We start from the raw sequence: 23,586 nt of genomic DNA, 5'->3' as shown, positions 1-23,586 counted from the left end.
CAATGCTGCTTTTTGAACCTGCAGTCATCAGTACGGCATCCATTTTTAATGATGTGAATAAGTGCAGAGTAATGACGGCTTCACTCAACAGCATCAATTTATTGTCAATACACATTCAGTTGGTATGTATACGACACTCAAAGTACAATGAAACAGCATTAACACAGGTTCTACAAGCAAGTGTTTCAGTGTGCGTGAGTTTGTGTGTGAGTTTGAATAACCATTTTTACTTTAGTTTCATTCAATCAATCAAATTCATTGCTTGGGTGTTTTATAATTTAGTTCACTGTTCTTTTTCATAATGTTGTACATTTGTCTTTGTACATATGATAATGTTTATGTATGTTATGTTTATGATTATCTTGATGGTTATGTCCTTCCATTTATCACTTCAGCTCTTCCGTGGAGGATGACGGCGTGTCAGAGCTGTCAGGACACTCCTGAAAAACATGTGAAAGAAAATACAGCTTGCATTTTCAAGTATGGATTCCTGGGTTTTTAAATAGTGAAATACAAATAAATACGTAACAGCATTCGTATGTGCACAGCTCACCTTCACTTTCTCCAGCTCTGGTCTGCCTGGGAGGGACTTTTGTGAGGAAAAGGCCTGTGAGGTGAGACAGGTTAATCACATTATACCTGATGGGTATAAGTAACAAGGATTGAAAGATGTTTGAATGACAGATTTGTTCTTTTCACCTTCCTCGTCTGTTGCATCTCCTCTGTGGATTTTGACCTGTTTTTCATGTGCTTCTGAGGGGAGGTGGTGCTGGGACACTAGAAAGAAAGAGTCATATTTGATATTAGACACGGCCGAGTGACTACAAAAAATGTGCCTATCAGGCTTTCACACACCTCGTTTGACTTCTGTTCCATGGCTGGCTCTAGATTTCTTCAGGAAAAGATCTGTGCTGATGTAGGTTTAGAATAAGATGATATATTTTGAATACCTTGGTTGTGCAACTGTAAAGACAAGAGAAAGAAGAGGTACTTTACATGTAGTTATATGCAACAACAATGGTTAAAAGTAAGACAGTTTACAATAATTATTTAGTTTACTTGTTATAATCAGATCCAAAAGGCTTAACTGATCCCTGATTTTGCTATCCTGAGGGGCTGCATGAAAGATTATGCGACAAATCTGCAGTTATGGCCTCTTATCACTAGATGGCGACTCAGAAACATACTGCTGCTCCCACTTCACTTCACTGATGTAAATATTTAGCTGGGAGACTTTCCTCAGGGGATTTACCACAGAGTTTACTAATTGTTCACACACACTCTGCTGCTTCTCATTTTGCAAAAACAAAACATTACTGGGTTTTTTTCAGGATTACATTTAACCGTAAATTATTTATTTTCATACTACTTTCAATAATTCACATCACAGAAACAATGACTGATTAACATGTATTTGATTGGTGACAATAATAAGATTTAGATTAAGATAAAAGGGTAGTCCTGCTCCATTTTCTACTGGTAGGTACGTTTTAGACCCTTAAGAAAAAGGAACATTTAAAAAAAATGAACACCTTAAAATAATCAACAAATTAAAGAATCTGAGATGCTATAATATGAGAATCTGAGAATGACTAGTTCTGGCTCCAATTCACAGTGATGCATATTAAAAGCTAGTATGAAACGTAATGTGTATAAGCAAAGGGAAGACAAAGAGTCCCAATTGGAAAGGGCAAAGAGCCAAAAATATATCAGCACCCTCACACAGTCGGAGTCATGCAGGACAAAAAACACTGTCTGCACAACTGAAAGGCCACAATGATTAGCAGCCCAGAGTCACAGTCAGATCCACAGCTGGTGTCAGGGGCCCCGGGGCCTCAGACAAAACACCTCTGGCTGTTGGTCCATCTGTATGAGACAGACTTTTATAGTCCAATAATTTCAGTGCTGCCATTCGGTGTCAAGTGCCTGTCTGACATCTGACCAGTTTGATCAGATCAATCAACATACTTTCCGACCGATTTCCTATCCGGCAAGAGGCTTGAGATGGTGGAGAAATGTGGTTCACTGATGAAGATTAAGATAAAACATAAATGTAAAGAATACAAAAAGTAGTAAAAAAAAAGGATGGGTTTGAAGATTCATGCTTTACATTGGAAAAAACAGTTGGGTAAAATGAAAATCTTAAAAGGTCAATTTACTTTTGTTTGACAAAGCTATATCTTGTTGCATTTGCAGGGAAAATGCATCACCGCTGAGCTAAATTGACCTTGTGCAAACCTCAAGAATATTGTTAAATTATTTAGTTTGAAAAAATCTAAAATGTATTTTTGGCCTAGTGTGTTGTTATGTTAAATGTTTATTTACATATACATTTTAAATGGCCTAATATGGCTAAGAAACCTGAAAGTTAAAGTCCAGAAAAGGGGGGTACAACTCTTTTATTTATATCTATGAAGCTATGAATTATTCATAACTAAATAAGCCAATGAGTCAACAACAACAACAAAATATCTGTGTATTATGTATTAGTTTTCACAATAAAACTCATCCAATTGCCTTGATCAGGATTGTGTGCACATGATTTGATCAGATGTTATTGACTGTTACCAAACAAACATTTAAATTAAAGTACAATGTTGATGCTGATTTGAGCGTCACATCAACATCACTCTTACTGAGCCCTGCACACTTCAAAACAACGAGAAGTGCAGGCAGACTAAAGAAATGTGAAAATCTTTCAGGTGAAATAACCCAAAAATATTTCTACTTTAGCAATAAACTCAGTTCCTGGGCCTTTGAATCATGATCTCTTCAACTAACTATGTGCTTTGTAATACCAATGATAATATACGTTTTTCCTTGAAAGTGTGAATTTTCAAAAGTGTTATGAAGTTTCTGGTAAGACTATGACTTACGAGAATGCAAAGACTCCCTTTCTGATCCGACTGAGTGTTTGGCCCTGATCTCCAGTCAGACCGCTGCTCTACGGGAAGCTCTCAGGGCTCATGAAGAATAAATGGGAGCTGATCGACAGGAGCTCACTCGCCCACTGCGAAGCCTGACGTCAGCAACACATTTGAGGCTGCAGGGAACTCCATTAGAAAGTCCCACTTCAACAGGAATTCATGTGATATTCAACAAGGCCTACCTGCTTTAGCTGAGTGATCTGTAACAGAGAGGACTGACCCAGTGGAGAGTTCACAGCTTCTTTGGTACATCAGCCCTATTGTGCACACACATGTCCGTTCATTATTGCACACCCTGGGGTATACAAGACTGTTTTACTCCATGCACTTACTCTAAAATGTGCATTGCAGCCCTTTGAGGGATAGAGAAGAATAATCTCTGCCTTGACGGTGAGTCCTGAGTGCTCTCTCTGACCAGCACACTGAAGGAAATGACCTAAATGAGAATGATTTCCCTGACCCTGACTCTGTCGCTCTCTGTCCATCTTTGGTTAGACGAGGAATCCCTCTTTTGTAGACGAGGCAAATGGATGGACCGCGTTGGCTGCTGGTGGACGTGCATCTCCTCTGTAGCCGAGGTAAGAAAGCCCTGTGGCTATTAGAAACATTTCTCCATTGATTAATCCACATGAACAAGCTAACAACAGCGAAGGTGACACATTCGAAAACATTACGCCTCTGTGTGGTATGCATGCAAAAAACGTGTACACGTGCAAATGCCCAAAATGCTCAAACATGAATACGTGGACATGGGCATACAAGCAAAGCCTGCCAGCTGAAAAGCTACTTCTTCTGCAAGGATGGGCAAATCAAATGCCTTGCAGTCTTTTATCGCCCTTTATATTCTTCTGTCATGACTGAGACATTGAAAGAGGAAGAGGAGGAAACACCGGAGTTAGAAAAGTTATATATTATGGGTCTCAGATATATGCAAATATATAAAGAACACGTCTATGATGTGTTTTGCTCAAAATACCGAACAGATCATGCATTTTAGAAATCCCTCATATCCCTCTATTCCAGCCCTGTTAGAGAATTGCTGATTCTGGGTCCTTAGCTTTAAAAAAAAAAAAAGCTAAATGCTGCCATGATTAAATGCCATATCATGTTCCAAACCACATCAAGGATTATTTCTGAAACAGTATGGAGCTCAAATGCTTTTTCTCTTACGGGTTTACCACAATGTGAGTTCCTTTTTTAATTTCCTGCTTTTTTACACACGCTCTCTCCAGTACAGGTTAGCTCTGAGTGTTAGCGATGCTTGCTAATGTAAAAAAAGACCATATGATCCAAAACACATTGTGCATTGTTTCTGATAGCAACGTTTCTGATGATGCAAATCTGGATCAACTCCGTTGTTCCCCCGTTTTTGGAGATGTCGGTATCCGAAAAGAGAGAGGGTTTTGTTTTCTGGCACTTTGTGAGTTCCCTGACACATATTTATGTATAAAGGACATTAACCTGTTAAGCCCCAAAGACCCCCTCGGCGGGTCTCTTTCTTTCTTTTTTTTTCACGACACTGTCTCAGGGCATCTTAATATTTAAGAACCTATTAATGTGTTATACCAGATTAACGGGAATAATCTCAACTAACTGACGATACAAACCATTTTTACCAAAACAAAACACAAGTCTCATAAGAAGCATCTAAATGACCCCTGAGCGAAAAATGCTAACGCACTTTGGCACAGAACTCAAGATAAAGATACCCTTATTACTTATCGTAGCTGCACATGCAAGATATCCGATTAACGCTGAGGTTCCACAGATTATATAGGTATAGTATCATCACTGAGCGATCCGAACTCGCGACAGGGGAAGCAAACACAGACATCACAACACGTACCTTTATGGAGCTTTTACAGTAGATCGTCTCACCGTAGCTGTCAATCTGATCAAAAGACGTGTTCAATGTCATTAAAACGAGAAAAAACGCGGCTGAATCGGTTGATCCATAGGTTGATAATGTGTCTGTAGCTTTGAAAAAATTATCTATAATCCATAATTTCATTTCTCTGTAAAAATCGGAGAGTAAAAGTTAGCTGCTAATGGTAGCTACCAGAGTTATCGCAGCTTCCGGTTTTGGCTATGCGTCACTCTCACTCCTTATTTGGTAATGTGTGTGCGTATGTGGGAGTTCCCCTCGATTCCATTGGCTCTGACGGTTAGAAAGAGATGTCAATCATCAAAATCGACCAAGGGGGGCCAGAGATATGGAAAATCCACCCAAATGACCGCAGAAGAGGGTTTTTTGTGCTAAATCTCTCTAAAAAGGTCAAATTTCACTTGTTTTGCATCAATCTTGATACAAGGTACTTATTATATGTTGTAGTTTGGATTCCTAAAGCTTTTAGTCTACCATCCCATCATTCAAGGGTGGTTTTCACTTTAAGTATTTTTTTATTTTTGGACGTACACTATAATTAAAAATGTTTTACTGTGTTCAATCTGAATTTACTTTAAAATACAAACATCTATATTGATTCTGACACTTCTACATCCAACTCACAGATGTAACCTTGCTTTGAGAAAAAAGATTATTAATTTAACCCTTTTAGAAGGGAAGATATGGTCATTTGTTCTGGAAATGTAATTTTCGAGCCTGAGACCTGAAAAACAGGCTTAACAGAAAGTGCATTTTGTATGATAGGAGACCTTTAAGAAGAACATCTGTTCTGAAGATTTGAATTTGTGACGATGATTGGCTCATATCTGTTGGGTCAACACTAATTAACTCGCCAACTGAGAAGCACTAAATAAACTTTTTTAGCTTAATTTCAGGGTATACTTAAGAGTTTCATAGGAGCAAAAAGAATATCAAAACCTATGGTGAAGTTGTAACTACATTATCACTCCTTCAGTCTTCTTGAAAGGTAATTATGACAGCCTGCTGAGGACATATTCACTTTTGATGAGGTTGTGGACAACAACAACAACGATACATATTTCAGTATTGAATCATCTTTGAGTCAACTATGCCACTATTTCAGTCCAGGTGGTGAAATTGGAGCCTGGCTTGACATTCCTGCCTCGCCACATGTGTGTTGTTGAACATGCTAATCAAGGGAGATCACATGCACATGATCTGTTTAATTAAAGAGGCCGTTACATGCATGCACAGAGTGGTGGTTGGAGCACCGAGGTGAGCGTGTGGACAGCAGCTGCACCGGCACATTAAGAAAGCTCACTGGGGCAAGGACATGATGTCCTGTAATTGATGATGATGGGTTTGTCTGCTCAGCAACACTCAGGTGTGACAAACACACACACACAAACTCCAAGATGGATGAATTCAGTCAGTACTCGACCAACACATCTGCTTCCAACCTGGGTCTCAGCTCGACCATGTGCCTAATAACTGAGTCAGTGATGAATCCGGTCGTTTCCATTATTAACACACTGAGCCCAGAGCCTGTCCTTCACTGTCTGAGCAAAATCTTTCAGAGTACGGTAATGTGCAAGCATTGATCTGATGGATTGGTTTTGTTTTACACTACTTATGCATTCCTCTGCAGGACTCTCAAAGGCACAGTGATCATTATTCAGAGCTTCCATTAGCAGAGGATTGAGTACACAAAATAAACACTTCCCAGATCTTCAAAACCTGTTTGTTATCTGTCCCAATGTCAGAAAGTAAGCAAATGGAAAAGAGATAGGAGAAAGCATTGCCGCAAAATGAGAGCTTTTCTATCAATGAGGAGATGAAGAGGTTTATCTCAAGACAGCATAAGACGTAATCAGGCACAGGAAGACAGGAGGAGAGGATGAATGATGGGAGTGACAGAGAGAGAGAGAGGGCAGGCAACACAGCAATCACCCACAAAAATAATTTAAGTCAAATGCCTGGGGAAAATCCATATACTCACCTCCTTTCCTTCCTTCTCTCAGTACAGACGTGCAGTGGAGTAAATGGCACTCCTCATCTCACTGCTGCTGTTGTGTCTGTGAGAGCACACCCCTCTGCCCATTCATAGCTCCGCCGACGCACCACTCGTGCGCGCACACACACACACACACACAAGTCTGGCAGTCTGAATTTGTGTGTGATAAACAAGTACTGCCCTATTAATTGTCTCAGGTTAATTACTTCAGAGACAATCAATCTACAGGATGTGTGAATGAGATGCTTTCCAGAACCAATACTGTTACAAACATCACGATATGCATGCTGACATCATTCGTGTAGATGAATGCATCTATGACTCATCTAATTTGTTTTGTAACACATACAAAAAGCCAAATTCACCCCATAATAGTCCTCCCAGGCTCCTCGTGAGAAATCACCTTCCAGCAACAAGTCTGTAGAAAGATAAAGCAAATCACAGCACTGTAATGATCCGCCGTCACTCTGCAAAAATGACATAATTACATGACAATTTAAAATTTAGAGGGAGGGTTCTGTACCATGGTCAGCTAAATGCACCTGCTAATTTAACAAAAGCTTGTAACAATGGACACCTTTGCAGACAGATACATATCAGACTTGTTTTACTGTCAGGCCACTGGGACAGCGCGGTCTGGCTGAATCACAAATATAAAACCAAATCACGTAGCATTGTCAAGCCTGAAACTGACCTCAGTGATCGCTCCAAAATAAATTCCTCACAGATGACCAAGAGCTAAAACCTGATGTCTATCCTTAAACAAACACAAACAGGATCATATCTCATCATAAAACACTTTATTTCGAAGCACCCTGTGGGATATCTTTTTTATGATTACATCATTCGATTCATTTCCTGAAATATCACATAACTAGTTCATGATCTGAGATGTCGCAGGTGACAGGAGAACAGGACTTGACCAGGGCGTCATCACAGCAAACCAAAATCCATTTAAGCACTGCAAACACATTTGAAAATAGCACATAAGCACACAAAATGAACATTTGTAATTTAAAATATTAAAAACTCATCTTTGTGAAAACATTCAATAATCTTAAATCATATAAAGAAAACAGAACAATTGTGCAATACCATCATAACCCCTTCTGGACCGTCCTGAACAGAATCATGTTTTTGCCAACAGCTCATAGATGCAATGTGACATTGTGAGAGATTGAAGCAGTGTGAAATGCAAAGTGTGGATCTATCTCCAGGGAAAGCTTCAGGATCAAATGTTGAGCTAAAACTTATTTTCAAAACATTTTTCGAATACCATAAACAATTAATAGCAAACATCCTTCCCATTAACATGTGTAGTGTTGTCAAACGACACTATAAAAGCTTGCCATGATCTTAATTCTTCTTTACATATTGCCTCAACAGGCCGATTATCAGTAGCAGAGATGACAGAACACTGCTATCTAAGAGCTTATTTGTAAACAATTATAAAAAGTGCATGACCATTCAACACTGTCTTTTGACGTGATTGGTCTGTTTATTTTGTGAGATATTTGTTGTAGTTTCCGATTGTGTCTTTGTCCTTTCCACACAAACACTAAAGTTGCTCAAACTTCTGTTTCCTTTAAGTCTTTGTCTTCAGATTCAGCAGAGTCGGGGGTTTCCTTCCCCGCTCCGGCTGACTTCGACGTCTCCTTGGAGTCGTCGGTGGAGGAGCTGGTTGAGCTGGTTGAGCTGGTTGAACTGGGTTGTTCTGGCTTTGTGTCTGGTCCCTGGTCAGATTCCTGCTTCAGGAATAGAGGGACCACCAGCTGCTCCTTCGTTAAAAGGCCTCGCTGGTCATCAACCCTGCAGCCCTGAGCCCTCGTCAGCATGTCCAGAAACCCTGAAACACAAAATATATCACACAAATTCTTAGATTTCTTTCAAATTCAATTGACATCAATGTGTTATCTGCACTGCTGAGTTGCCATACCATCCATTTCCCGGTTTTTACTGGTCTTGGTCTGCGTCTTGGCCCTGTCTGTTTGCAGCGATGATCGGGCTTCAACCCCACCTGCCTGGGACCAGAATACATTCCATCATTATCAATGTACAGAAAAAGGTTTCACAGGTGTTAGATCCTACTGAAGTTGTAGACTACAGATACCAGAAATCACACAATTAATAAACCTTTTTATCATGGACAAATGTTGAAGATTCCTAATAAGATTGAGGTGTAACTATACAAACCGTCAAAGAAAGTTAACATTAAAGGTCACCTATTATTCAAAATCCACTCTTTCATGTATTTTATACATAAACATGTGTCCCCTCTGTGTGAAGAGACCCCCCCCTCCGCTCACCTGAATCTCCTCCTAGACCATTGTGTTTATTTAAACCAAATATCTCTCAGAGGGGCGTGGAGAGTGGCTCCTTATTTTCATCTAAAGCTACAGACACAGAATCAGCCCTTTTGAAACAGGGCTGAAACAGAGGGGTTGATGGGATGCTGCAATGTATGATCCGTTTATTTGGAGAAAAACACTTCAGAGACATGTTTTGTATATATCTGAGACCTATAATATATTGTTGAAAAAGAGTATGATAGGGGACCTTTAATATCCATACTATTAAATAAGAAATATAAGGAAGCTTGTCAACAAGGTTGTGTCGAAAGTCCCTCCCTTGTTCATGCATAGCTGTGGCCTTTAAATGATAACCTTCATCATATTTTCTTTACATATTGACCAAGAGCGTCTCAGCAGCTTGCCTTGTACACATGGTGTGTGTTGATGTTTAGCAGTCTATAAAAAATAGCCTCACCTGTGTTGCTGCAGCAGAACTACTGCCTTTTGAAAAAGTGGTCTGGTTTCCTGTTCAAACCACACAAAAGATACAATTCAGTGTCTTCTTCATTTTCTAACAGTAGAAGAAGTCAGTGGGATCGCTGATAATGCCACAGAACTTAACTTCCCCATTGTGTTAAACACTGACATAAGCCAAATAGAATATTCCTGACAAGAATTAAACTGGTCCTCCTGGGATGTAACGGCTCTAAATGCAGGGACTGGAGCTGAGGCTGGGTGCACTGATCCAAAGTGAAGTTGGTTTTGGTCTCTTAGCAGTTGGGAAATGAAATGAGTGAACTCAAAGTGACACAGCACTCGACAAACCAAATGGCCTTGGACATTTCAACCCTACAGAAAAGAATGAAGACACAGAGAGCGACGCACAAAGAAAACAGACTAGGGAAAAAAGGATCCTGCAGACAGTGGCACTGAAATGGACAGGGAAAAGACTTTCTCCTTAAACGCAGCTAAGAGCAAGGGAGAGCAAAGAAATGCAGAAACACTTTCTAGGATGCATTAAGATACAATTACGTGAAAAGGGAGGCACAGCCAGGCTCAAGGCAGCAGAAGAGAACACACAAAGCATCACAGATGTATCACCCATAGAACAACCAGTGGCTGGAGGGCTAAAATGTGCTTTTATTGGATTTGATTGAACTAATTTAATTTACTCGCTGGCCAAGGAGGTTTCTTTGAATTCTGTGGCTGCTTGTGCTTTTGGGCGAGCAGTGCAGTTATAATTAGATTACCTAAACATTATTGTCTGTGGTTCCCACTAAAGTAAAACATTGGTTTTAAGGTCAAGCGTATTAACCTTTGGTTTTGTCAAGCCGAAGCGTCTTATTGGCCAGTCTGAACACGGTGCTGGTCATGTTCAAAGGCTCGTCGCTTCCAACCTGAAAGAAACATAGACAATGAGACATGTTGGAAAGAAGCTGACAGTTTCACAGTATTGTGAGTATGAAGAAAAGACCACGGAAAATGGTTCTTGATGCATAACAGAGAAAACACAGATATTTACAAAAGACGCTATAATCCTCGTCACTTGTTGCACCAACAAAACAATGCAACACTTTCAATTTCTCTGAAAGTGAAGGAAACAAATCATCAATAATTTATCAGAGAAATTACTCAAAACACTGGCTACATGTCATGGTCTCTGTCATACATCATTCAGACACTCACCATGGTGACCAGGGCTTCTTGCGGCTTGAGGTGGTGTTTCTGCAGCACCGCAGAGAGGGCGTCCTGCAGCGTCTTACTGGACTTCACCATGATCCCCACTGTCTTTCCAGTGAAGACAATCTCCAGCCTGAAACATGCATGCATGTTAATAACACAATACACAACAACCATGTAGAGGTAAAGCATCAGTCAAATCTTGTCTAGAAATATCTGCCACCCAATATTTTAGCAGAAAATCCAAAGTTGAAATTGTATTCAATGCTTAATTAGATTTCTAATCTGCCTGGCATGAACACAGGGACTTCCCTGTAATAAAGTGAGAAGTGGCATGCTGTAGTGGGGATGGTGGTGTGAAAGGCTGCAAGGGTGACAGACACACACGAAAAAAAGGAAATGAAGGAAGTGGCACAGTTAACTCACGCAAACATGACCCGGAGCTCCAGAGAGACCTGCTGGTCTCTCAGCACGGAGCAGTCCTGATCCAGAGATAAGGGCTGCTGCAGAGAGGGAACAGTGTATCAGAGACTTCAGCATCAACTGGGGATCATTTGAATGTACTTCTTTCATCTTAAAAATGAAAAGGAGGGAGTAAGAGGTTGGGAAGATGTCGGAACAGGAAGAACCATCTTTCTCATACAGCCCGTTGCAAAATATCTATACAGTGTGGCATTTCTTTTTAACAGCTTCTTGATTTTGGGCTGTGGTTGGTGGTGTAGCAGCTACTGGCTCACCTTGTCCTTGCCATGAAGGTAGATGATGACATCTTTCAGCGGGAAGCCTCTCTTCTCACACAGGCTTGCCAGCATGTCTTTGATGGGTTGACCGTTACGTGTGGGGGCCAGGGAGGCACTGCCATCGGGTAGGTAGACGCAGCAGTAGCCCCCCTCCACCCCTATCCGACTCACACCACCCTGCTCTGGGGACCGGGGACTCGATCTGCCATTCTGCATTACAGATGGAGAAGAGAGGTAAAATCGTGAGAGAAATATACTTGAAGGCAATATCTGGGAACTTTATGGCAGTTGTTTTCTCTAAATCGGGAGAGATGACACTTGCAAGAATAGAATTAGTTATTCATGTGTGCATATTGTCAAATGATTAGCCAATGCACTGACCTCTATCTGCCTGTAGAGAGAGCCAAGCTCCACCCCGCTGTTTGGCTTGACCGACAAATGGGTCTCTTTCCGGGAGACTGAACCATGGATGTTTGTACTATCTATTGTGAAAGGTGGAGAAAACGAACCAAGAGAGGGCCAGGGGAAGAATATAAGATGAAGTCACATAATACACATAAAGATATAACATAGAAACACAACATCTGCCACTACCTTCCCAAGATCCTCTTTTCTGTTGTTGTTTTTCAGAGGCGCTCCTGCCAACTGGAAAGCTGTTAGAGTCTGACTTCCTGTTCTGTTTAAGACAGTGAATAAAGAAACGCCATTAACACCAAAATGAAAACAACTGTCACTCGCATGTTTCTTTTTGCTGCCCTGCCCCTCCGTCCATGTACTCCTTTCACTCTACCTTGTTGTCTCTTAACGGGCTTCTGGTGGCCACGTCCTCCCACGATCCCGTGCGGGCCGTCTGTTTAGAGAGCTGAGATACAGATTTACCTTCTACGTCTGACAAGGTGCAGCTCTGGTAGAGAGGAGAGCGCACAAAGCGCCTGTAGCTATCCATCTTCATCAGTTTGAATATCTGAAAAAAGGAGGGATAGTTGAACTAGCAGTCAAGCTGAGTCAACAAACAATTAATCACTGTATTGCTGAGCTAAATGGGAGTACAAACTACAAACATACCTGAGCTTGAGCCTTGTTAAACATATCAGGTGTGGGCTGTTCCAGGTCTTTCTCCTCTGTCTTAGCCGTGTCATCGATGTTGACTGAGTAGGGGGCGTTGTCTGACAGGTAGGTGTTGTAGATGGAGCGAGCTGCAGCCTTCAGCTGGGAAAACAACAGCTCCATCAGACTGAAAGCTCCTCAGCATTCAATATGAACTCTACTTTTGTTTACTTTAACTGGGAATTACCCCAATCAACAGTCAACAACCCTGTCAATGTATGCACTTCCTGTTACTATAATAGAATATAACTATAAAAGGAAAATATCTAAAAATAAAAAGAATAAAAAAAGATTGATGTACAGCAGCTTATCCGTCACAAGGCCAACCCTAAATGTTTACTTTCTTACTGAATAGTTGAAAAAAGCTAAGCTTGTTTACTTCACTTCAAAAATATAGCATCCATGTTTCCCTGACTGTATTGTCTACAACTACAAATATAAGTCAGGAAACTTCTGTTGAGGAGTATTTATCACAAATGTATGAAAAGGGAGCTTACGCAGAGTAAACACACACCAACATAATGAATCAGAGATGACAAGTAACATGCTTCACCATGTAAAGAGGTAATAAGTGCCATCATACCTCATCCAGGGAGCTGGCTGAGATCTTCCTGAATTTTTCACAAGCCTGCCAGAATAGAATGTTCTCCGCACTCACCTCGGACATCAAGAAGGACTGCAGATAAAGACACAAACACTGTATTAACACATATGGCAAACCTTCAGATGTTGCGAGAAAAACACCACTTGAGTTAATCCCGAACACAAAATAACGGCACGTGTGTTGAGCATGTCTCACCGTGAACTGGCGGACTCCATAGGGATCCTCCAGCAGCTTCTCGAAGGAGACGGCCCAGCTCAGCACGTTGTTGGCTTGGCCAGCCTCTCTACCCGGAGTCCCAGGAAGGCTGGAGCTGCTGCCTCCACAGCCCCGCGCAGACATGTTCAACTCTAAAAACACATCCAGACACAAACACACCCATTTATCAGCACGATCAGCATGACCAAGAACGAGACTCAGATATTTTCATGCACAGACACGTTTCTTTTCGGGGGAACGCAAGATGTACGGGACTTTCAGCATGCATGCTTACCTCCGTCTGACACTGCCTGGCTCTGTTAAGAGAGAGATAAAACAGGAACAACATTAGAACAAACATCTGATAATATGCAAAACACCCTTATTAAGGCATCATGGATTCAGGTTACCTGGATAACGACCATTGTAGAAGTTGAGAAATCCAACATTTACTTGATTTAATCATACAAATTAAAGAGGAATTTCATTTCAGTAACTCATCTCTTTCTGCAATTATAAGTAGAGGGCAGAACTACACAATTCTCTGATGATAGAAATGTGGGCATTTTAATGTATTTAAATACTGAAAATGTATTCTAAAAGTGTTACAATGTGTGTAGCACAGTGTACTGGAACACAGCATACCAGAAGCAAGACACATGTTACAAAAGCACAGAGGCATGCATTTAGGAAGTGAAATGTGAAAACTAGCTGCATCTTTTTTTCTTAGATGTAACAATGTATTGCAATCAGTCAAGAAGATTTTCACAGGAAGTGGTTGTGACACTGATGACAAGAGCTCTCATTGAGCTTTTAGAGATCATCTTCAGCTTCATCTTGTAAAAGTTATTTCTGTTTCAATTTGAGCACTTTCACATTTCGGCACTGAACATGAATTCTGAAAACTTGTGGAACTCAAACATGTACGCATGTTACTCAAAAACCAGGGTACCTAGATATTGATAAGACACCCAGTGAGGACTAAAAAATATATAATAGTTTTAACAGAAATTGAGGAAAATCCCGGATGATAAGTTCAAAGAACGGTACAACAAAAGCTCCAAAAGGACTTTCCGTGTAGTTAACACTTTGTCGTTGGTCTGTGTTTCCCCTTACAGCTCTAAATGTATCCAGATGTGTTGATGTGTTTATTTGTCTATGTAGGTTGTTCCTGTTACAATCTATAGATTGCAATCTGTGGGTATAAAGTACAAAATAATACTTTAAAAAACATTGTCACATTTAACAGTCACCCACACAACTTCACTGTTTAACTGACACCCCACCTATGTCATTAATACACACAAAGCTTACTTGATTTAAGAGACTGTATTTCAAGGTTTTGTATCACTTAAAGGTAGGGTAGGTAAAAATGGAGAAACCAGCTCGAGTGCGCTCGAATTTGAAAGTACACAACCGGAAAACAATCTGCCCCTTCCTTCAGACTTCCTTACAGAGCCCCTCGTCCAACACACAAACGCGCACATGACCAATGAGGGCACGAGATAAGTGTGTGCACAGATGGAAGGCTGACAGGCAGGTAGGCCATCCAGTTATTTTAGCCGGGCCGGCTCAGATGATTGGTCGTGCTTTTTACAGCGCCACGGCTTCCACAGATGACATTTTTGTATGTATTTATTGTCAAAGCATTTAATATATTCATTGATATCGGGATGTTAAGAGCATTCCATGGAATATAACAAAAAGTGTTTCTGAAGTGAATTACCTACCCTACCTTTAAGCTCTGGACTGGTTTTGTAAATCGTCTTTAAATGAGAATCAACTATTTTTATATTATCTTTAGTCAAGGTTTAAATTGAAAGCCAATTCATGGAATAACCCTAAGGGATCAACATCAAACTGTTGACTCAGAGGTTCATTAAAGACATGTTTACTCTGCATCCAGTGACTCAAAGTTCCAGGTAAAACCATGGCATTTAGTCCACTCAGTTAAGTCAGTATTAACCAAGGTACAAAGGCCCATTCCTGGTGTAAAAATAGACTGAAAACTTTATAAAAACATGAAGAATTTATTGACAATATTTCCATTGTTTTTACTTGAAACACGTCATATACTATTGTATGTGTGGGAATTTTAGTGCAGGCAAGAGAAAGCTTATTTGTAATGCTTTGCTTCACAACAGCTGAAAAAGGAACAGCTCTTGATAATCTATACATTTGCCCATATAAGGTTGATATGGCAGTTTCTGCAGGTGTTAGCTCCACCTCTTCACGTTGTTTTGCTCTACTGCTTAATCTCTGGCTTCAAAAACACACCATGTTGATGCCTACATAAACTTCTTGTTACAGTTGGCAACACACACTTCATCCACAGTTTTCCAGAGTGTAATACAAACCTAATATCAATTTATTATAAGCATGCTCAAGCACCTTTCATGTTCTCATTCACTGTAACAGAGCACAATATTTTAGGATTAGGATTCTCTGTGAATCACTTGAAACAGAGACAAGATATGATTATGCAACCACCCTATGTGAGGAAGGAGTCTGACGCACCACCATTTATAGAAACAATTGTAATCACACAAAATACGAAGCACAGAAAGACGCTTTCCACCAACATCCTGGTCTTATTAGCCACCGTGAAACACATCTGTATATATGTAATATCTCGCACAGAGTTGAATGAAGCCAACTCAGCCTACACAGAACAGATTGCTTTGGTTTTCGCTTCCGACTCGAGAAGGCCTGTTCTGTTTTCAGTAGCAACCAACTGCAAGCCACACAGCCTGGCACTTTTAAGATAGCTTACACAAGAAACTGATGTTCTAAACGTAGGTATTCTGACCTGGACGACAGCTCGACAGTATGAGAAAGGTTAAACAGCAGAGTTTACCAAATTATTATAACACTTACTGATATTTAACCCACTTTACTCCAAATGATTTCCAACAGGGCGCTTTAAAGTCCTCTACGTAAGAGCTGATAAAGCCTCTTTCTTTCTACAGAATAAACAAACCAATTAAACAGATGCAGAACCAAACCGAACCAAGCAACAGTTGCCAACTCACCATGTGGCCAACAGGAATCCCCAGAGAATTGTAGTTCTTCGCCATGGTGGCTCAGACACCGACACACAAGTTGAAGTCTGTATGCAACGTGCACACTCTCAGGGAACACAGTTAAGTGCTCCACCCAAACATGATGCATAGTCTTCATACACACACACAAACTCATCACTTGGGTCTTCCTGTCACTTCCTGTCCGGAAGGGAAGTCTTGCCATAGCAACAAGCCACAAAAGAGGAAGTTTGGTTACTCTGATCAAACTGTTTTCAGCCTACGTCTTGATAAACCCTATGATGTGGGAACCCAGACAAGACGAACACACTCATTCTGCTTTTGTCACTTTGCGAGTCAATTGACGCAGCTTACAACAAATATAAAATCCAAAGATAACTTTTCAGTGCTACACCTCAAAACATATTCAAGCATTTGTTTCCTTTTACTTACAAGTCATTGAGATTTAGACCACACAGTAGAACACACAAGGCCTCAATCTGTTATTTTAAGATGGTAATCCTGCAATGCAGGAACTCAGACTCAAGACATTACTAGACTTCTACAAGATGTTGGCAACATTTCAATATCACAACTCTCAATTATGAGCTATTATATATTAACACAACATTTCACAATAACATTAAAAAAAAAATAACAGCACATTTTAACGAGGTCTGGTACAAAGAGTAGACTAGGAGTTCATAATTATTTAGCAGCCACAGCAATCAAATTATTGTAAAAGGAGTCCAGGTAAAAAAAAAAGTGCACATTTTACACTAATGTTTATATATTGCCAAATGCTGTAAATAACGCATTCACTCTGGTTTACATACCTTCTTCTTTTCTGCCATGATGCCAGTGGTGCAAAGTTTTTCATATTTCTTGAACTGCTTTTGTGCAGCATATTTTACTAGGCGGGAAAACCTGCGACAAAGTCCTCTGACAGCGACCATCTTCAGGGAAACAGACACAATGCAAGAGCGATGGGCAAGACAAGAGAGCCGACAGCGCTGGAAGTCTGCAGGTCAGAGTTAATCAGCACAGCCGAGGGCCGCAGGTGTGGCACGGCAGTCATTAACAGTGCACCTTACCTGTACTGTCACCTAGCTTTCATGTGCGACAACAACTTACCTGTTTGCTTTAGCTAGGATATCAACGTTTTTGTGTGGCCATATGCGTAATGTTAAAACCATAGACTATATGTTAAAACTCATAAGTGTCGAAAGTTGTTCGTAATAGTAACATTGAAACAATACTTTACTAGCAACGCAGTTTAGCCTAGATACAAATAGTAAAGGGAGACAGTGAAACCAAATAAGGAATACTTTTTAGAATGACAGAAAGCAAGGAATTCAAAAGTTGTAGAATAAATGTCATAGTGGTAACTTACCTAAGTAAATACTATGCTGTAGCATGTTTAGCATAGTGGCTAACGTTACCCAGCCAGCCTGGCCTTGTGACTTCACCTGGTCCAGAGATTTGTAAATGTATCACACTCAAATGTTCAGTCAGTAACAGGAGCAATCTCCCCTCAGTTGTAATGTCACCTCACCTTCAACTGTATGGTTTTATAAATATGATCTCACTTACAGAGTAGCCTATATGCAAACTGATTAACAATTTGCATTTAATGTTACTGATTAACACGCTATCTTAGCAGTAGGCCCACATCTTGTGGTGGCTTTAAGAGGATGAGTGGCCTGGAAACGTGTTACTGTGAAGGCAGTAGCAAGTTTGTGTAACATGGTTAAATTATCCTTTTATTATGCTTGTATCGATTAAAGTAGCATGTTAATGTAACATTTAGAAACTTTTTAAAAAAAAAAGGTTTATTGGCAAGTAGCTTATGTTCCTCATACTTGTCAATAAAGGTGTGTTGTTTGGTGCCAGGGTTGCCAACTCTCACGCATCTGGCGTGAGAGTCACGCTCTCACGCTGCCCAAACTATTCTCACGCCAAAAACAAGATGAACCGGTGTTGTGCCGTAGATTGAAGCCTTGTTCGCGGGGACGCGCAAACGTGACGTCATCGCCTGTATTGAGCGTTCGTCTAGTTTAATAAGCTTTTCTCTCTCTTTTGAATGATATATTTCCCATCAGATTAAACAGCAAACGGCTGAATAAATAATGTGCATACAATTGCGAGGAGGCTCGTTTTAAGGACACTTTTCAGATAGTCACAATCTTCGTATTGGAACAAACTTCCGTTTTTGAGTGCAGTCCCACTCTGTTATATTCCTCCTTCCTACAGAACAGACAATGACAGGATAATATGTCATTTGTCAGTATAGTCCTATTTCTTAAAACCTTCTCTGTTGTTTAAGTGTCTGATAACCACGAATAGTAAGCAATTATATGACAGTAATGATATAACATTATGTCAGACACTGTGTTATTTTCAAGCAAGCCTAAAAGATAATGTGTTCAAACTGGCTTCACTTGCTTTAATTGCTCCTTTGAATGTAATTTTCCTCTGTGGTTTCCTACTCAACACATGTTTGTATTGTAATGCCACTCATATTTTATTTTTTATTGTATTTTAAGGTGACATTGAATGCTTTGAAAGGTGCCCTAAAATAAAGTGTATTATTGATCTTATATCTGTGTCTATATCACACTATTAATGTTCCTTATTTTAGATCTGCACTGTTCTCTATAACATGTTCAGCAGAGCAGGTATTTCTCCTGCCAGATATCGCACCCCCCCCCCCCTACAACTTTGTCCAGGACAGTCACAACTTCACCACAATCACACTGGTGCTGCATGTTCCCCTCTAGTTTATGCTCACCAAAGCATTTTACTCTGGGCCCTGCAGGTGAAAAACTAAAGAGGGGATTCCAAATCCCGCAGATCAGGTGTTGGTGCTGCCGGATTTGGAACCCCTCCTATATCTTTCTCCAGGATAGTCACAACTTCACCAAAATCACACTGGTGCTTGCTGTTCCCCTCTAGTTTGTGCTCACAAAAGCATTTCACTCTGGGCCCAGCAGGTACAAAAATAAAGAGGGGCTTCAAAATCCGGCAGAGCAGGTGTTGGTGCTGCCGGATTTGGAACCCCCCCCTATATCTTTCTCCAGGATAGTCACAACTTCACCAAAATCACACTGGTGCTTGCTGTTCCCCTCTAGTTTGTGCTCACAAAAGCATTTCACTCTGGGCCCAGCAAGTCAAAAACTAAAGAGGGGCTTCCATATCCGGCAGTGCAGTTGTTAGAGCTGCCGGATTTTGAAGCGCCCCCTGTCATTTTGGCCAGGATAGTCACAATGTCACCAAAATCACACTGGTGTTGCATGTTCCCCTCTAGTTTATGCTCACCAAAGCATTTCACTCTGGGCCCAGCAGGTACAAAAATAAAGAGGGGCTTCCATATCCGGCAGCGCAGTTGTTAGAGCTGCCGGATTTTGAAGCGCCCCTGTAATTTTGGCCAGGATAGTCACAGACTCACCAAAATCACACTGGTGCTTGCTGTTCCCCTGTAGTTTGTGTTCACAAAAGCATTTTACTCTGGGCCCTGCAGGTGAAAAACTAAAGAGGGGCTTCCAAATCCGGCAGCACCAACACCTGATCTGCCGGATTTGGAAGCAGTTTTTCACCTGCAGGGCCCAGAGTAAAATGCTTTTGTGAGCATAAACTAGAGGGGAACAGCAAGCACCAGTGTGATTTTGGTGAAGTTGTGACTGTCCTGGAGAAAGATATAGGGGGGGGTTCCAAATCCGGCAGGAGAAATACCTGCTCTGAACATGTTATGTAGAGAACAGTGCAGATCTTCCCTATTGACACCAGGATTAACCTAGTCTAAAATAAGGAACATTAATAGTGTGATAGAAAATGAAATGTAATGTAATAGAGGCACAGATATAAGATCAATAATACACTTTATTTTAGGGCACCTTTCAAAGCATTCAATGTCACCTTAAAATACAATTTAAAAAATATATATGAGTGGCATTACAATGCAAACATGTGTTGAGTAGGGATATATAAAAATGATATTCAAAGGAGCAATTCAAGTGAGTGAAGCCAGTTTGAACACATTATCTTTTAGGCTTGATTGAAAATAACACAGTGTCTGTCTGACATGATCATGTGATATCATTACTGTTATATCATAGCTTACTATTCATGGTTATCAGACACTTAAACAACAGAGAAGGTTTTAAGAAATAGGACTATTGACAAATCACATATTATCCTGTCATTGTCTGTTCTGTAGGAAGGAGGAATATAACAGAGTGGGACTATACACTCAAAAACGGAAGTTTATTCCAATACGAAGATTGTGACAGATCTGAAAAACGTGTCCTTAAAACGAGCCTCCTCGCAATTGTATGCACATTATTGATTCAGCCGTTTGCTGTTTAATCTGATATATCATTCAAAAGAGAGAAAAAAGCTTTGAAAAGGGTGAAAAAACGGCGACCGCTCAATACAGGCGATGACGTCACATTTGCGCGTCCCCGCGAACAGGGCTTCAATCCACGGCAAGGCTTCAACCTACGGCATAACACCGGCGATCGTTTTTGGTTGGTTATTTACAATGTTGAGTTGACAGCTGCTCAAGCTGTTGATCCGCCCCCACCACTCTTAACAACGTTAACAGACAGCAGAGCAGTGGGAGCCGGTTGGTCAATCCCCGACCCGTATTGCGCATGCGCAGATCTAAGATCCAGTACAAATGATAACAAAATTAAAGTCTGCTGCTTATTGTTCTACTAGGCCAAAATAGAGTCAAAGAGTATATGAGTGTGAGTGTGTTAATTAATATATTTGGCAGTTTGGAGTAAGTCTGTAGATGTGTGTGTGTTTCATGTATTCTTTCACACACACATACGGGTATTGGGCCGAGGGCGACACCGTACTTCCGGTATCTGCCGTTTTACGTGAGGTGCAAGCAGGCCAAGGGTTTAGCCGTACACCGTCTAGGTATTGCTAAGCTTCCTGTACTGAATATCATAGTCTATTGCCTTAATCAATATCTAGTCAACTCTAAAATACCACATATATGCAATGGCATGATAATATTATTGTGACAAGTGGGGTATTCACCTGGTGTTTCCAGAAATTAGACGTAGATGCAGCCAAAATCGACGCAGTCTGTAAGGGCAATCGGACAACCCACACAGCTCTAGTTTACGCTGGTAAGGACCTAAAGCACACCCCTCAAGTCCAGAGATGTAATCCGAAGACATGCAGCGATTTCTTCGGTCGTTAATTCAGAAAAAAAACCTAGTGCGCTCTGCCTTGCTACGTTAGCTAGCTGTTTATATTTGCACTTCCAGGATATTTGCACCTCCATGAAAATGGCGTATTTATATATATATATATATGGCGCGTATTGCATTGTGGGTAGCTTGTGACGTTACTGTGTGTGAAAGAATAGGCCTTATCGCGACAGGCACACAATAAAACAGTGTGTTTGACTTTCATTAGTGAATGAAACTTTGTGCCCTTTATAGTCTGTGTCCAATATTGTGTATTTGTATATATATATGCTAAGGTCCCGCTGCTGACACGATACCAGTCATTTAATCAAATCAAGTTTTATATAGCACATTTATAAACGATTTTTGGTCGAGCCAAATTGCTGTACATATAATAAAAATAGTCTACAGTTGAGACACTTTACAGCAAATACAACAACACAGATTGTTCAGAATATCAGTATGAAAAAAACGACACCCTCTATCCTTAGACCCTCACATCGTACAAGGAAACACTTCCAGAGAAAAACCCACAGTTTAAGGGGAAAAAATGGGAGAAACCTCAGGGAGAGCAACAGAGGAGGGATCCCTCTCCCAGGACGGACAGACGTGCAATAGATGCCGTGTGTAAATCGAAGAGATAATACATTTTACAGCATATAGACCGAATGTTAGGAAATGCATGTGTCTGTAATAAGAAGATGAATCCACGAGGATGTCAGCTACAATCCTGTGGGAGCCATCAGGGAAGCAGCATGGCGAGACCCAAGGCAAGGCATTTAGTGCGCATATGTGTAATTAAACCCATGATATCAAAATCTCACTCCAGCCAGGTACCCAAAGTTGGCAACCCTGATTGGAAATAAAAATACAGGCAAAGTACTGCAAGTATTTAAATATAAATAAAAACTTAAATATAGAAAGATAAGAAAAGGACAAAAATACATACATTTTTAGGCTACAATATAACTAGTGTGTAGAACAAAAGTGCAGCTGATGCTGCAGAGTTTTGGTCACAGAGAGTGGATCCTGTATCCTGTCATAAACTGAATATTTGTTGAAATATTTGGCAGCTGCTGCCATTTAATTAAGGGAAATGAATAACGATTATTTTATGTAATAGTATTCACTTGGTTGACCAATTAATGTAATCAACTTAAAAACTACACAACAATGTAAAAGTAAGTAGAAAACAGGTTAAAGTTGATCTCAATGCTCACAAAGAAATCCTTGAATCAAAAACATTATAACTTCAGTTGGAGTCAGGATGAGCACACAATCCAGATTGATATTACCCAAAACCTGCTACCCTTATGATACAATACTGTTGACCTTCATCACTGGGATGGGGTTAGGCTATGGTTTGGTTGAGGTTAAGGTAACAGGAAACACAGATGGATGAGGGAACACTTCCAGCCTATTTTATGTATGGAACTTGATATTCATTCCAGTACATTACATGTTGAGAAGAGAGTCAAAGTGACTCAGAGACTATTTGAATCCCAAAACCATTTTTTTTTTGTTTACCATGCAGAGTTTGCATGTTCACGATGTGTATGTGTGTTTTCTCTGATGCTCTTTTGTACTCCCACGAACCAAGCACACACAGGTTTGATTATATTAAACTCCTAATTGCTCCGCCTTTGGCTGTTAGGAGTGTGATGGTGTTTGTGTTTTCCATTCTCTCCAATGTGCACCTTGCTTATTTTCCAGTGCATGCTGGGATATTCTCCAGTCCTCTAGGTCTAGACCCTAAAGGGGGTTAAGAAATTAGATGGATAATCAGCACTCTCTACTGGCCACTGCATGAATACCTAATGTGTATGATACTGTGTATAAATCATAGACTGTATGTAAATGTATAAATGCAATTGATTACTTAAATGATAGAAAATATTTAATTTCCTGCTCTCCCAAAATTGGCTTTAAACCCATCT

The 23,586-nt window shown here is 40.4% G+C and overlaps 1 protein-coding gene and 1 long non-coding RNA gene across 3 annotated transcripts; both read right to left on the bottom strand.

Moving 5' to 3' along the window:
* Window positions 1-72: 72 nt before the first annotated feature.
* LOC117556034 lies at window positions 73-6,897 on the bottom strand. Its single transcript, XR_004570486.1, has 5 exons — window positions 6,794-6,897; window positions 856-963; window positions 700-777; window positions 554-607; window positions 73-440 (listed from the first exon to the last, which is right to left on the bottom strand). It is a non-coding gene; the product is annotated as an uncharacterized LOC117556034 (long non-coding RNA).
* Window positions 6,898-7,593: 696 nt separating this feature from the next.
* Window positions 7,594-17,401, bottom strand: rgs14b (regulator of G protein signaling 14b). Of its 2 annotated transcripts, none has more exons than XM_034231054.1 (15): window positions 17,282-17,401; window positions 13,721-13,742; window positions 13,426-13,577; window positions 13,210-13,302; window positions 12,585-12,728; window positions 12,310-12,483; window positions 12,114-12,195; window positions 11,901-12,001; window positions 11,517-11,729; window positions 11,206-11,282; window positions 10,786-10,912; window positions 10,415-10,496; window positions 9,575-9,624; window positions 8,745-8,829; window positions 7,594-8,654 (listed from the first exon to the last, which is right to left on the bottom strand). In XM_034231054.1, exons 1-15 carry the CDS (start codon window positions 17,399-17,401, stop codon window positions 8,377-8,379), a joined length of 1,800 nt encoding a protein of 599 aa, XP_034086945.1. In that variant the 3' UTR covers window positions 7,594-8,376. The 2 variants fall into 2 exon arrangements, with proteins under 2 accessions (XP_034086945.1, XP_034086946.1); XM_034231055.1 differs by lacking the exon at window positions 17,282-17,401 and adding an exon at window positions 16,458-16,590.
* Window positions 17,402-23,586: the final 6,185 nt, after the last annotated feature.

Source organism: Gymnodraco acuticeps, unplaced genomic scaffold (genome assembly GCF_902827175.1).
Source record: "Gymnodraco acuticeps unplaced genomic scaffold, fGymAcu1.1, whole genome shotgun sequence".
Taxonomy (NCBI): Eukaryota; Metazoa; Chordata; class Actinopteri; order Perciformes; family Bathydraconidae; genus Gymnodraco; species Gymnodraco acuticeps.
Note: the sequence above shows the minus strand (reverse complement) of the source record. Positions and strands in the feature narration are given on the sequence as shown.

Coding starts and splice junctions, on each gene's coding strand:
- rgs14b (XM_034231054.1), bottom strand. CDS start 17,401: ATGGTCGCTGTCAGAGGACTTTGTCGCAGGTTTTCCCGCCTAGTAAAA. Junction 12,484..12,584: donor TTAACAAGGCTCAAGCTCAG/GTATGTTTGTAG, acceptor TCCTTTTTTCAG/ATATTCAAACTGATGAAGAT. Junction 11,730..11,900: donor CTCTCTACAGGCAGATAGAG/GTCAGTGCATTG, acceptor TCTGTAATGCAG/AATGGCAGATCGAGTCCCCG.